At 43.8% G+C, this 12,306-nt stretch overlaps 2 protein-coding genes across 3 annotated transcripts in view; one reads left to right on the top strand and one right to left on the bottom strand.

The window, feature by feature from the left end:
- LOC119561013 (ras-like protein family member 10B) overlaps positions 1-12,306 on the top strand; it is a 45,997-nt gene that overhangs the window by 10,289 nt on the left and 23,402 nt on the right. The window lies entirely within an intron of this gene.
- Positions 1,248-3,320, bottom strand: LOC119561007 (casein kinase I). 2 transcript variants are annotated; one of them, XM_037874827.1, is made up of 2 exons: positions 1,744-3,320; positions 1,248-1,682 (listed from the first exon to the last, which is right to left on the bottom strand). In XM_037874827.1, exon 1 carries the CDS (start codon positions 3,215-3,217, stop codon positions 1,769-1,771), a length of 1,449 nt encoding a protein of 482 aa, XP_037730755.1. In that variant the 5' UTR covers positions 3,218-3,320; the 3' UTR covers positions 1,248-1,682; positions 1,744-1,768. The 2 variants fall into 2 exon arrangements, with proteins under 2 accessions (XP_037730755.1, XP_037730756.1); XM_037874828.1 differs by lacking the exon at positions 1,248-1,682 and having other exon boundaries at positions 1,927-2,057; positions 2,114-3,320.

Here is a 12,306-nt window from a genome sequence, read left to right as displayed (position 1 = left end):
CCACCTATAAATAAAACACAGATTTGTAGCCATTTTGTTCAACGAAAAAATTAACTTAATTTGAAATGCGGCGGTCCGAAAGAGAAAAGAGAAAGCCGAAGCCAAAAGCCGCAAATATTTTTACGCTTCAGCGCGCCTTGTACGTGTATGGAAACGCGTATGAGTGTGGGTTTGGCCGCCTCGACTGTGAGTGTGTTGGTGCTCCTTTTGTGGTGTGAGGTTTTCGACATTAGGCATGCATTCAAGTTCTTAGGCAAGTCGCCCCAGAGTATCTTGGGTGGAAGTTCCAGCTCAAAACTTGGGATGTTAAATAGGCGTGGCATCGTCTGCGCCACGTACACGCGAAAACCGACTTTGGAGAAAAAACGTTGGCTAAGAAAGGGGAGCTTTTAACTGGGTTGTTTTAACTTGTTTAGCAATTAAGCTGAGGAAACTGAGGAGGAAAAAGCCTAATAAAAAATCGGATTCCCATTTAAAAGTTTTTAATATCAGTCTCAGTAAAAATTTGAAAAGATTATCAACATGTTTTGTTAAGCAAATCGCTCTTACCATCAAAAATCCGGGAAACACTTAATTTCTTGAACATATCAAAACCTGTTATTATAGGCATGATTACTTAGTCCGGGATCACTTAGGTTTTGTTTGAGTTCCTTTTGGTTTGTCCAGTGTAGTCAGGGCTAGTCGAGTTATTTATAGATTTATGCACCCTCACGCCCAGTCCCGAATAATCATTGCCGCCGGATCCGAGGCCTTGGGCAAAAATCGCTTTGGGCCAGCAAATAGTTAATACGCCATCTGTGTGTGCTTGTGGGCTGATGGTGTTTTTGTGGACCCGTGCGGATGAGCTGTAGTCCGCATTATTGCAACGCGACTGAGCAAACTACTTTGCCTGGGCTGCGCCGACCCTATTTCCTTCCAGGCCACCGGGGGAATCTTTTATATGTTCTCCGGACTCAGCTTTCGCCTTCCTCTGGCGCACATCCCCAAGTCATGTTGGGTATCCCGTAACGTGTCCTGGCCTGGCCAGTAATTAACCCCTTTATTAATATCCCAGCTGTAAAAGACTCATATGAGCTGGCTGACTGTGTGTGCTCGTTATACTTACCCAGGAAACTTTCTCAATCTTAAGAGTATCAGAGTTTGAAACACATATTTTTAGCAATTTAGTAGTACATTTTATAAAGATCATTCGAAATGATTATAAATCAGCGCGCAATACAATGATAGAAAGACATAATATCATTGTATTCCGGGTTGGCTTATATCGATACTGATAAGCTTAAAATAAATTTGAATCACGAAATCAAGATTTTTATGATTTTCAAATATAGTTAACCAAAATCGTGAACCTTTTTAAATTCTTTGATTTCAAGATTTCCGAAACTTTTAAACAAACATATTTTGAGTTCCCTGTGGTGCGTACTAATGGAATATGAGTCCGGTTTAGTGTACTTAACCTAATTTACTTAGCCCCTGTTAACTTTCCCGTAGCAAGGAGCTGTTGAGAACATCCAACAACTTTTCATTATCTACTATGCCCATCGAGTACTTAGGGTATCGGTTTCTCCGTACAGGACGCCCCACAAAGTTTCGCCCCATTGTTTGCCGTTACCAGCTGTGTAGCTGTGTGCCCTGGCAGTCCTTGCCAATTACCCGAGCCGTTGATTCGCCAAACAAAGGATCTGAGATGGGAAAGGTGTTAAGTCATGCTAAATATAGTTGCTCGGCAGTTAATTAACGCACAGAGACATTTACAAACGGCGTAATATCAAAGGCAGGGCTGCATCCGTTGGGGTTCCTGCGGCTCCGGGTGAATCCTCCGCTCAGTCTGCTGCTCCAGCCTCCGATCCCGATCTCGGTCCCGGACGCGCTTCTTGCGGAGGTGGTAACTGCAGCAGGCCTGGCGATCCTTCTTTGGGGACCTGTCTTCTTGGTTACAGCCCTTTCCCCGAACTCCGTTGCGTTCGCCATCCCTAGTCGTATTTTCAATCGGCTCCAGCCCCCTATCCCGGTTTGTATCTCGATTCCTTGCCGAATCTCGAAGATGCTGCCTATCCCTGTTAGGATTCCGTTCAATACCACCTCTTTCTTTATCCCTTACCCGCTCCCTGACCTTTTTACCCCCTTGCTTTTCCTGCGGAGTCTGCGTTTCCTGCTGCAAAAGCAGCCAGTCGTACAGGGAGTCATTCAACAACGTCTGGTTCTTGAAGAGCACTACGAAAAGCTGACGCAGATAGAAATAGTCCGGGTTTTCGGCGAAGTGCAGCTTGCGGCAGTACTTCAGGTACACGTAGAACTCTGTGGGCAAGCCGGCACAAAGGGCTTGCAGCGACATTTTCGCCTTGCACTCGGCTATCCTCTCGTATTTCTGGACCTGCGACTGGGCACGGATGCCCTGCCAGGGCAGACGACCACGCTGGAAGTAGAGCAGCAAGTAGCCCACGGACTCGAGGTCATCCCGACGACCCTGCTCCGCGTAGTGGGCCCGCACACTGGCGTAGCGAGCCGTGCCCACCAGGTCCTTCTTCTCCGAGTAGCCGATGTGCTTCTGGGAGCGCAGGCTGTAGAACTTCTTGGCCAGCCCGAAGTCGATCATGAAGACCTGGGTGCAGTGGCGCCCGAGGCCCATCAGGAAGTTGTCCGGCTTGATGTCGCGGTGGATGAAGCACTTGCGGTGGAGCAGCTCCACGCGCGCCAGGATCTGGTCGGCCAGCATCAGGGTGGTCTTCATGCTGAAGGACCGCGCGCAGAGGTTCAGGAGATCCTCCAGGGTGGGACCCAGCAGGTCCATCACCATGACATTGTACACCCCCTCGGTGCAGAAGTGCCGCACGTGGGGGATTCCCTCTCCGCCCCGCAGGACCTCGTAGATCTTGGCCTCACGGGGCAGCAGGGGATAGTTGACCGATGCGCTCTCCAGTTTAATGGCCACCTTCTCGCCGTACTTGAGGCCCTCGGCCCGATAGAGCTCCCCGAAGGATCCGTTTCCAATGCGACTCAGCAGGCGGTACTTCCCCGCCACTATGATTTCCGGCATGGCTTGCTCCCCTTCCGAAGATCTTTGGGATCTTTGGACATTGTCATGGTTACGTTGTGGCTTATAGGGTGGTGGTGGATGAGGCTGCTCTGTGCGGATCTGGGTTTGTGGGGGATTGGCGTCGGGACTGCTCTGCCAACGCCTCTCGTCCTTGCCACGCCTCCTTTCCGGTTCTGCCATGCGTTTTTGGGGACTTTGCCGAACTTCTACGCTGGCAGAGGAGAAATGTTTCTGGCATTCAATTGTTGCCACTTTTGATAGGTATGATGTGAAGTATGAGTGAGTTTTCCCAGGTCTCCGATCTAATAGAATATTTTCCGCATAAAACATTTATTTAATAAAGCAGTGGCTTAACCATTTTAATTAAACTCAATATTGAGGCTTTATTAAATGTCAGGAATTTTTTGCATTTATTCAGCTAGAGAAATGAAATCACCGCACATCCAAGCCGTCCCACATCACGCCCAGTCTTCAGTGTCAGTTGGAAATATTTCATTTTGCTCCACCATTCAGCTGAAATTGTTTTCGCAGCAAGTTTTCGTTCTTTCTCGGTTGTTTTCATCCATTTTTTGGCAGTTTAATAAACTTTGGCACTTATTTTCCAATTAGCTGTAGCGAAGTTATGCTGTCGAACCGGCAATCTCGCTGCCATCGCACATGTAGCTCGTCCTGTGGCGAGGATGTTCTGCGAGGAACCGGATTAATTTACTAAATTGATTACGTAACCTGACTGGCTCCATCATCTTCACATCCACCACAGACATCGCCATCAAATATGGTATGTGCATCACAGCTGCCAGTCACTTGAATTGCTCGGCTGTCTGTTCGAACGGGGACCTGGAATACTTGCCACTCGGGCTCTGCAAACTGCACTTTCAATTAGGAGAATTTGAACCGCCTACCATCTACTCTTTTTCATACCCACTCCGATGGAAAGTGAGGACGAAAAATAGTTTGCTTTTGTCCCGAAATGCCACATTCCGAACTCTGGAGCACCCCTCTATTATCTATTTTGCCATTCGAATGCTTCTGAGTTGATTAGATTTATGGGCAATCCGATTGTAAGCAGTCATAATTAAATTGCCGAGCCCAAATTCCGCTGGATTCGTCCCAAAAATGTTTGGTAAGCAGTATGTGAATGGAAAACCGCGCATAATGCAGAGTTTGAATGGCAAAATAGTTTTGCAAACTAGGCGCAGTTGTCATTTACATAAAAGCTGTGCTAAATATAATTGTTCCAAACGTTTTAGGTTCTGTTTTAGTTTGAATCACTGATTCCTCTTTGCTCCCAATATGCCATTGACATACTTTTGTCGCTGTATGAATATTATTACTTTGTTTCCCAAAATTGTATTACATAAACATTACAATTTACGGGTCAGTCGATCTGATCTGCATATTTTTTCGCTTATGAGCGGCCATAAAACAAACTAATTGGCCACCTTGACAAATTGTAATGTCGAGTTTACTTCCGCAGTTCTCGGGGAAGGTCCATCTGCGGCTGGAGTAGCGACAATCCAGACAACTAAATGCGAGGATCCGGCCATAAGCCCTTATTTATGCCATGCGAATGAGCACATCAAGCGGATGGGAGACGAGCCGGGAACAGGCCCACAAAGCCGCGTTAGTCCCGACCACTCACATGGGCACCTCCCCGTCTTATCCGTATCCCACATATCTAGCAGTTATGGCTCCAAGCCCGCATGCAATACTGCTGCTTTTATGGTTGCTTTGCAAGAGGCTCTAGGAAGAGTGGCATTAATTTAAGGCTTATGGCGCATTAATTTTAATTAAAATACTGCCACAGCAGCTAGCGGCAATAAAAAGCAATGCTATAACTATCCAATCCCAACCACTTCACCCCTTCCCCGCCGCTCTTTGAACTTTGAATGCTGGAAAAGTTCATCATGAAGCCTGTAATGATTAGTCATTTAAAATGACGGCGCACTTTTCCTATAAACATGCCCAACTTCTACTCTTTTTTGCCACTTATCGCATCTTGTTTTTAATTTGCAAGTGTCCCATCAATGGCTCGTTTCTCACACTCCTGCCCTGGCAATTGAAAACATAAGTCCCCTCCAAACTTATCCCCACCTTGGCCACGCCCCGTAATCCTTTATGATGGCTTGTCAAAGGTTATGACCAAATTGTCGGCACATGCTCCGCATATTTCATAGTTTTCTCCTCTTCAGTCGCCAAATTGTTCGGTTGTTGTTCGGTTGAAGCCTTAAAAACTTTTTGGACAGCTGAATCATTTACATACACGCTCGTTTGCCAGCCAGCTGGAGTTCTGCGGCCACATGGCGAATGTGTGTCGGGTTGTCTTGGGATCGGGATGCTGTCTTCTATTTTGCCTCGACTTGGCATAAACGCCTTTTCGGGTGTGCCGAAAAGTTTTTGTTCGATCCGTCAACAATGGAAGTGGTTTGAAAGTGCGAGAGCATCTATAAATATTTCAAAGCTTTAAAGTCATAATACATATAAATAATTGCAGGGTTCATCATCTGTTTTTAGGGTAACCTACAGCTGCTAAGTGTTTTTAGTTTAATTAGTTATATGCTTTGAACAGTAAGCATTAACTTACCTACTCTTAATACCAGAAAAATGTAAGGGTTATAATCGTGCCTAAACAGTTAAATTATATCATATGTGTCTTATATTGCTTACTTTACTCAAATTTTAAGTGAAACAACCATTGTATGACGGATTCCTCTGGTTCCAATTGCCATATTTCTTCTCCTCCGATGAACTTGACTTTTCGCACTTGCTGCTTCTCGCCTTGTAATGCAAATTAGTTCGATATGACTTGCTCAGCTCCCTCCCATGGCAGCCCTACAAAATTGCCTTAATGGAAATTATAATCATCGTGACAATGCGTCACGGCCACGCCCACGCCCACTTCGAAGGGCGTTCGCCTGATTATCAGAGGCGGCGACAATTTCGCTGACATTGTTGCCAACAAGTTCCAGACGGAATGCGGGGGGTACGAAAATTCTTGCACAAAAACTCATTAAAAGCGACGCGGAAGATGAACAGGAATTGCTAAGCAGGCAAGCCTACCCCTATATACACATTATATCTGCGCACATCAAACATCAGCGGAGACATGAAAAATGTAAGGATGACAAAGGCAAACAATGAGATGCCAAATTGTTGAAACTCACTTTTTTCCACCTCCCAGCTGCCTTGTGCGATAGAGATATAGATGCCAAATTATAGATTAAACAATGACGTGTTCCCGATAACCGACTCCCGACCAACACCACCCGCCCAAAAGCTTAAATACATATTCAATTTGTTGGCCGCCTTCGGGACACGTACATACAACATTAACATAATTTCGACGCGTTTCGGCAATTTGAACACGTTCAAGAACCGCATCCAAGCGTCCTTCAGCCCACTCCTCCCCATACCAACACCATTCCCGAAACCCATCCAGCCCGTCGATTGTTTGCTATTTTTAAATTCCAAGGGCGTAACTAGAATTTAATTTCTCAACTGCCTAGTCGTGGCCTTGCGATGTCTAGGCTTTCGGATGGAACATGTACATGCACTCACTTGTTTCCTGGGTGGTAGAGCGGTGGAAGGAGTATTCCGAGCTGGAATCTCCCTGATCTGGGGTGGGCCCTTCAAGTTAAGCACATCTCAGGACCCAGCTAAGCCCAAAAACAGACATTTAGCATACGCTTGCCACAAAGTAGGCGCATATGGGTGGTTTCTACTCGATATCCGTTTATTAATATCTCCAAGTGCCAAGTCTGCGTTTAAAAACAGATTAATCTTTGCTCCTGAAACGTAACATTAATCAAACAGATAAGGTGCCTGTTAAGGAAATTGGGATTTCTCTATCGTTTATGTGGAAGGTTACTCTGAAGATAAGTACACAGGTACATAATGTACATAGTATTTGTATACAAATCTAATAGCAATAATGATAGCCAACTCTCATCTTAACTGGCACTCGGGAAAACGGCCCTTAAAGACTTTCATTTTACTTCTCGATATGTTTTGAAGCAGTTTGGCTTAAATTGGGCTCAATCATCTCTTGTTTTTAGAGAACAAAGAAAGAGAACTAAGCTGCACATCACTTTTTAAGTTATTTTCCTAAATTACATACATGTGCTAACTGATTTGTGTTTACCCAGCCATTTAAAGAGACTCTTATCCAACAACTTCCATCTCGCCTTGCCAGGCTTTAATTTAAATCTCTCACGCTTTCACGCATGTGACTGGCGATGTTGTTGTTACTCCTGCCTGCTGCTTTTATGTCAACCAGGTCAAAACATGACCCCGGCCATTAACGAGGGGATCTTGCCCACGCCCCCCGCAGTGCCAAAACGTTTTAAATTTTTTGCTGCCCTGTGTGTTTTTTTCCCCCGCTTCCTGTTCTTCATTTTTTATCTCAGCTGCTGTGAAAATCCGATGAAATATCTACTTAGGCACAAGCACGCGGCATGTGTGTGTGTGTGTGTGTGTGTGTTTAAGGACATTGGGCGTGTCTGTGTGTGGGTGCGTGTTTGCATTGGCATGTGTGTTTTGGCATCAACTCGTGCGCAAAACAGTTTAAGAAAATTTCATCTGTCTTGCATTTTAATGATTTAATTTTGCATAAGCTCATAGCGTCGAGGTCCTTCCCCCGCCTCCTCCGCTTCCGCTTCCTCTTCCTCTTCCTCGCAAGGATGTGTGGCGCTATCGGGTTTCCCTCGGCTTTCCCTGATTGAGTGACATGTCAGTTGATGACATTAGCCAAAGCCGGCTTGCGTCTAACCGACATGGGTCAGGCTAATCCCGAGGCATTCCCGAATGTCCTGGCAATCAGGATTCTCTCACCTACTTGGCGCAAAGTTTGCCATTCCGGTGTACACAACACGACGCACAATCCTCAAGTGTTGCCATAGTTGGTGGGGTCCGTTTGTCGGCTCTGTTCGACTCGGCAAACTTTGCAACTGGGGGCTCTGAGTTCATTATTTCGTTTTCCGCTACAATTTCTCAAAGGATATGCGTAATTTCCGAGCCAAGTGACAGCCGCCTGTTGGGGCAAGGACCGTGCTCCTGCTAATGATGTCCTTCATGTCAACTGTAAGTTTCGTATTGCTTCCTGCCCGAACGGCCTCCATTCTGCGGCCGGAGGACGCCCCGAACCCAGATGCGACACCCCCAATCCAATTCGCACCTTCCGTTGACTTTGGCACGCAAACGAAATGAATCCGGCTCATCAACGTGGAAGTTCTCTGCTGATTTCTGCTGCCTTCACACCCCCAACCCCCAACTCTCAGCTCCCAACTCCCCTTTTCCATTTGATTTTTCCGGTGCGTGTCCGTGGCGAGAATTGAGCCTTTTATTCGGATCTCACGTCCACATGTGCCCACTTGTCAACATCCTCTGGGGCCATCCATAGTGGTCCCTCGTGCCAGGCTGGAACAGGTTTTATGATCCGCAATTGCTGTTCCGGCATCCGTATGATTATGCCAGCACGTACTGCCATCTGGACGATTGTGAGGAACATGTTCGCAGAGCGCAGAGCGATAGAGTTATTATCCTCTTAGTTTATGGCGCAAGAACAATAACCAAATTATGCTTAATTGGAGCGTAAAAGTTATTGATGATAATTGGATCACTTTGGAAAGTTCGAATCATTCGATAAGTGGGGTAATATGTTAATAAAATGTGCTCTGCTCAAAGTTCACATTTAAATTGATTTGATTGTTACGTGCCCACAGTGTTAAATTAAGTGGATAAATATTATCGTAAACCACTTTACTATTTTTCACTTTATCTTACGTTTAAAATATTAAGGCTCGATATCTGTCTTAAGATATTTAATTTCATGTTAGTGTTTATCTGACTGAAATCTCTTAACTACACAGAAAAAAAAATTGATATGATATGATGGTCAATTTGATGAAATTCAGTATCAATTCGGCCTTGATACGGCTCATATCAATTTGATATGTTCGAAATGGTAAAAACGATATTTCGGTAATATCATTTTTACATTAAGCGGTATCAATTTTTTAAAATATTTTTATTGTAAATTTGATATTATTGTAGATTTGATATTATAATTTCAAATGTACATTGTAGTACATTGGATATTAAAAATACCAAATTGATATTATTGTTAATTTGATATTATAATGTCAAAGACAAATTTAAATAAAAAATAATATACCAATTTTTGTATTATACGTTTTATTACCTATTTACAGTTTGTACAAAATATTTACAGTATATCTAATTAACACATTATTTTAGGATATTTACATTGGGTCTTTTTTTCGTACTTATGTATACTTATTAACTCAAATTTCTTAATTGTGATTAACTTATAATTATAGTTTTTATATAATCTTAAAAGATTCCAGTTTGGCATCCACCACATAAGCTTGAAAGTGCTCGCTAAAATTTGAAACCTTAATTAATTGAGTAATAAGAACAAATTTAAAAGACATTGAAGAATATGCAAAATTTTAAGAAAAACAATGAAAATCACGTGCATCTGTCTATACATGCATATGTACATATGTACATGAGAAGCGACTTTGCAGGGCGGCGTATAACAAAAATGAATAGGCATGTACATCTAAGCGCATTTTAAAATATGTTTATGTTTAAATGCAATAATGTTTAATGTTAGATAGACATACATACTTATAAATTTTATTCACGCTGACACACATACACACGCTTACATACATACGTATGTATGTACATAAATAGTTGCACGTGCTTTTGTTGTCGTAGGGCAGTCAGAAAACCGCACACGGTTTTAGTTTTTTCCACTAAGTTTACTCACCTTTTCCTTGTTCTGCGCTAAGAAAAAAACACTGACAATTTACGTCTGACCGGCTTCACAATAAAACTCAAGTGTCAAAAAATCCACTAAAACGTATGTACGTGCAAGCGAGACAACATGATCGAAGTAGGCCAATTCGAGTTTCGAATATATCCTTTTCGCTTCCACTCTCTTTTTCGATGTCAAAGAATTTCCGAAATGAGAGAAATCGACAACTTGACAATTTTTGGTATCAATTCGACATTATTTAATGGTAAAAATGATATGTGTCTAAAAAACACAAATTTACCATGCGCATATCAAATTGATCCTGGCTCGTTTTTTTTTCTGTGTAGAGGTCAATGTCTTAGTTCAATTTATCGGTCGACAAATCGAAGCTGACAAAAATACGTTCGCCAACTCCTCAATTAAGGTTTGTCAAGCCGACAACATGCTTTTTTAAAAATTTCTTGTTCGATAAAATAATATCATATTGAGTGAACTAACTTTTTCTGACAGTTAGGAAACTAGAACCTTTACATGACATTGAGATGTTGGCCGTAACACTGTATATTGGCATATATTTTACCTAGCGTGTTGCAAGGAAATCAGGAAAGTATTTAAAGTCTGCTTAAGTATCTCCACCCTGAGAAGCCCGATCGGAATACTTCTATTCAGAAGTCCAGCACCTCTTCTCGGTTAACTCGTGCGGTTAAAGCCGCTTCCTTCCACTCAATTATATAAAGCTGCAGCTGAGGATAGGGAATAAATAAAACACGGAATCTCTTGAAATATTGAAAAAGTTTTACCCAAACGGAGATCAAGAACGAGGAGCCTGAAGGGAGGGAGGTGGTAAGGCAACCGAATGCGAATCCATTTGGCGGTGCACTTCGAGCAGAAGTTGAGTCCGAATCGGACAGTGCTAAGTTCCCCACCCAGCTAACCGAAGGCTGGGCGAAATACGGTGAGAAGTAAACTGAATCCGAGGTGGGCTTAAGATGGGCGTGGCAATTGGGTTTTCCGGCAGTGGGGTGGCCACATCTCCATTGCGGTAAGCCCTGCCAAGCACTCGCATATTTGCTGAACACTCAAAACGCGCTCTTACGGCGACAGAAGCCACCTCTCAAGGACGCCGGGATAAATGTATGCAAAAGGAAGTCAATCGGCGGAAAACTGTAGTTGCCTCTCCACCCAAACCCACTGCCATGTACATATATGTGCTCTTATTACACGTGCAAACCGATATCAACGAAATCCAAACACATTGACAGAGCCTAAGTGTTTTCACCGAGGCGTCTGCAAATATGGAACCAGGATACGGATACAGGGAAGGTACACCAGGGACCTCCACAAATGACAATGAGGGAGTTTGCAGAGCTTAAGCTCTTGTTTCTGTGTCTTAAAAGATTTTAAATTAAGTTGTTGAAGAACTCTAAGTAAGTTAGGTTCATTTTAAATGTGACTCAGTTCTAAAAAAGCAGGAAAAGTGAATAACGAAATAAGCATACAAATTTGGCCATTCATTAAATGGGGATAAAGTCATGGAAACACATATACACAACATAAACAAAACGTTTTTCCCATTTCCTTCTGTTAGTTTCCAAATTTTAGTACAATTACTTTGCAGTCTGAACGTGTATTATATAAAATGTCACTTTTTCATCGTGGAAAATAAATCTCTCAAAGCTATGCAAGGTATAAAATAGCAAAGGAAGTTGACACTTCTTTTGGCACTATCCCCATTTCAAATGTTTAAATATTAAAAGCTATCTTTTATAGATTCCTTTGCAGCATTTTGAAGTGCCAGAGCGCCTCGTTGGAGATCCTGTCAAGTATGCCCCGTTAGCCAGTGTAACAAAGGAGAAACCCCAGTCAAAAGGAGTTGGCACTATCTGCCTCCTTGCCCCCAGCATGGGTGCGTGTGGGTCCAGTGTGAGTGGGTCCAGTGTGTGTGTGTGTGGGGGAACTTCCGCTGCCCTGTTCGTTATGTGTACTGGTGTTGGTGATGATGGCGTTGCCATCGCTTCCGGTGCGCTGGCTTAGATAATGCCCCAGCTAAGCAGTGGGCACAGCACGTGACGGGGGATCCAGAATGCCGTGGGTGGGGCTACGGCTATAAGAATGCGGATGGGACCCAGATGCCCGAGACTCTGCGCTCAGATTCCTTGATATCCCTCATCGCAGCTCCACGGGCGATGGCGTTTATTAAGCGCATATAATCGTAAAAAAATTAGCTTGTATGAAATACGCACTGAGGCAGCGGCAGAATCCTGCCCTTAGCTGGCGGGGTAGAACGTGACAGAGGACGAGGGACTGGAGCGATGTGCTTAAAATGCAAATGACATGAAGTGTAGTGCCTTCCTGGGAGTCGAGTCATCGCTTTGGCTCCAGCCACGCCGTCCTTTCCGAAGGATTCACTTAAGCGTTTTGATTAAACGCCCTGTTTTGCTTTATTCTCGTCATAATTTGAATTAATGTCGGAGCTTAGGGCGCA

This window comes from Drosophila subpulchrella, unplaced genomic scaffold, assembly GCF_014743375.2.
Source record: "Drosophila subpulchrella strain 33 F10 #4 breed RU33 unplaced genomic scaffold, RU_Dsub_v1.1 Primary Assembly Seq354, whole genome shotgun sequence".
In the NCBI taxonomy this organism is placed as follows: domain Eukaryota; kingdom Metazoa; phylum Arthropoda; class Insecta; order Diptera; family Drosophilidae; genus Drosophila; species Drosophila subpulchrella.
Note: the sequence above shows the minus strand (reverse complement) of the source record. Positions and strands in the feature narration are given on the sequence as shown.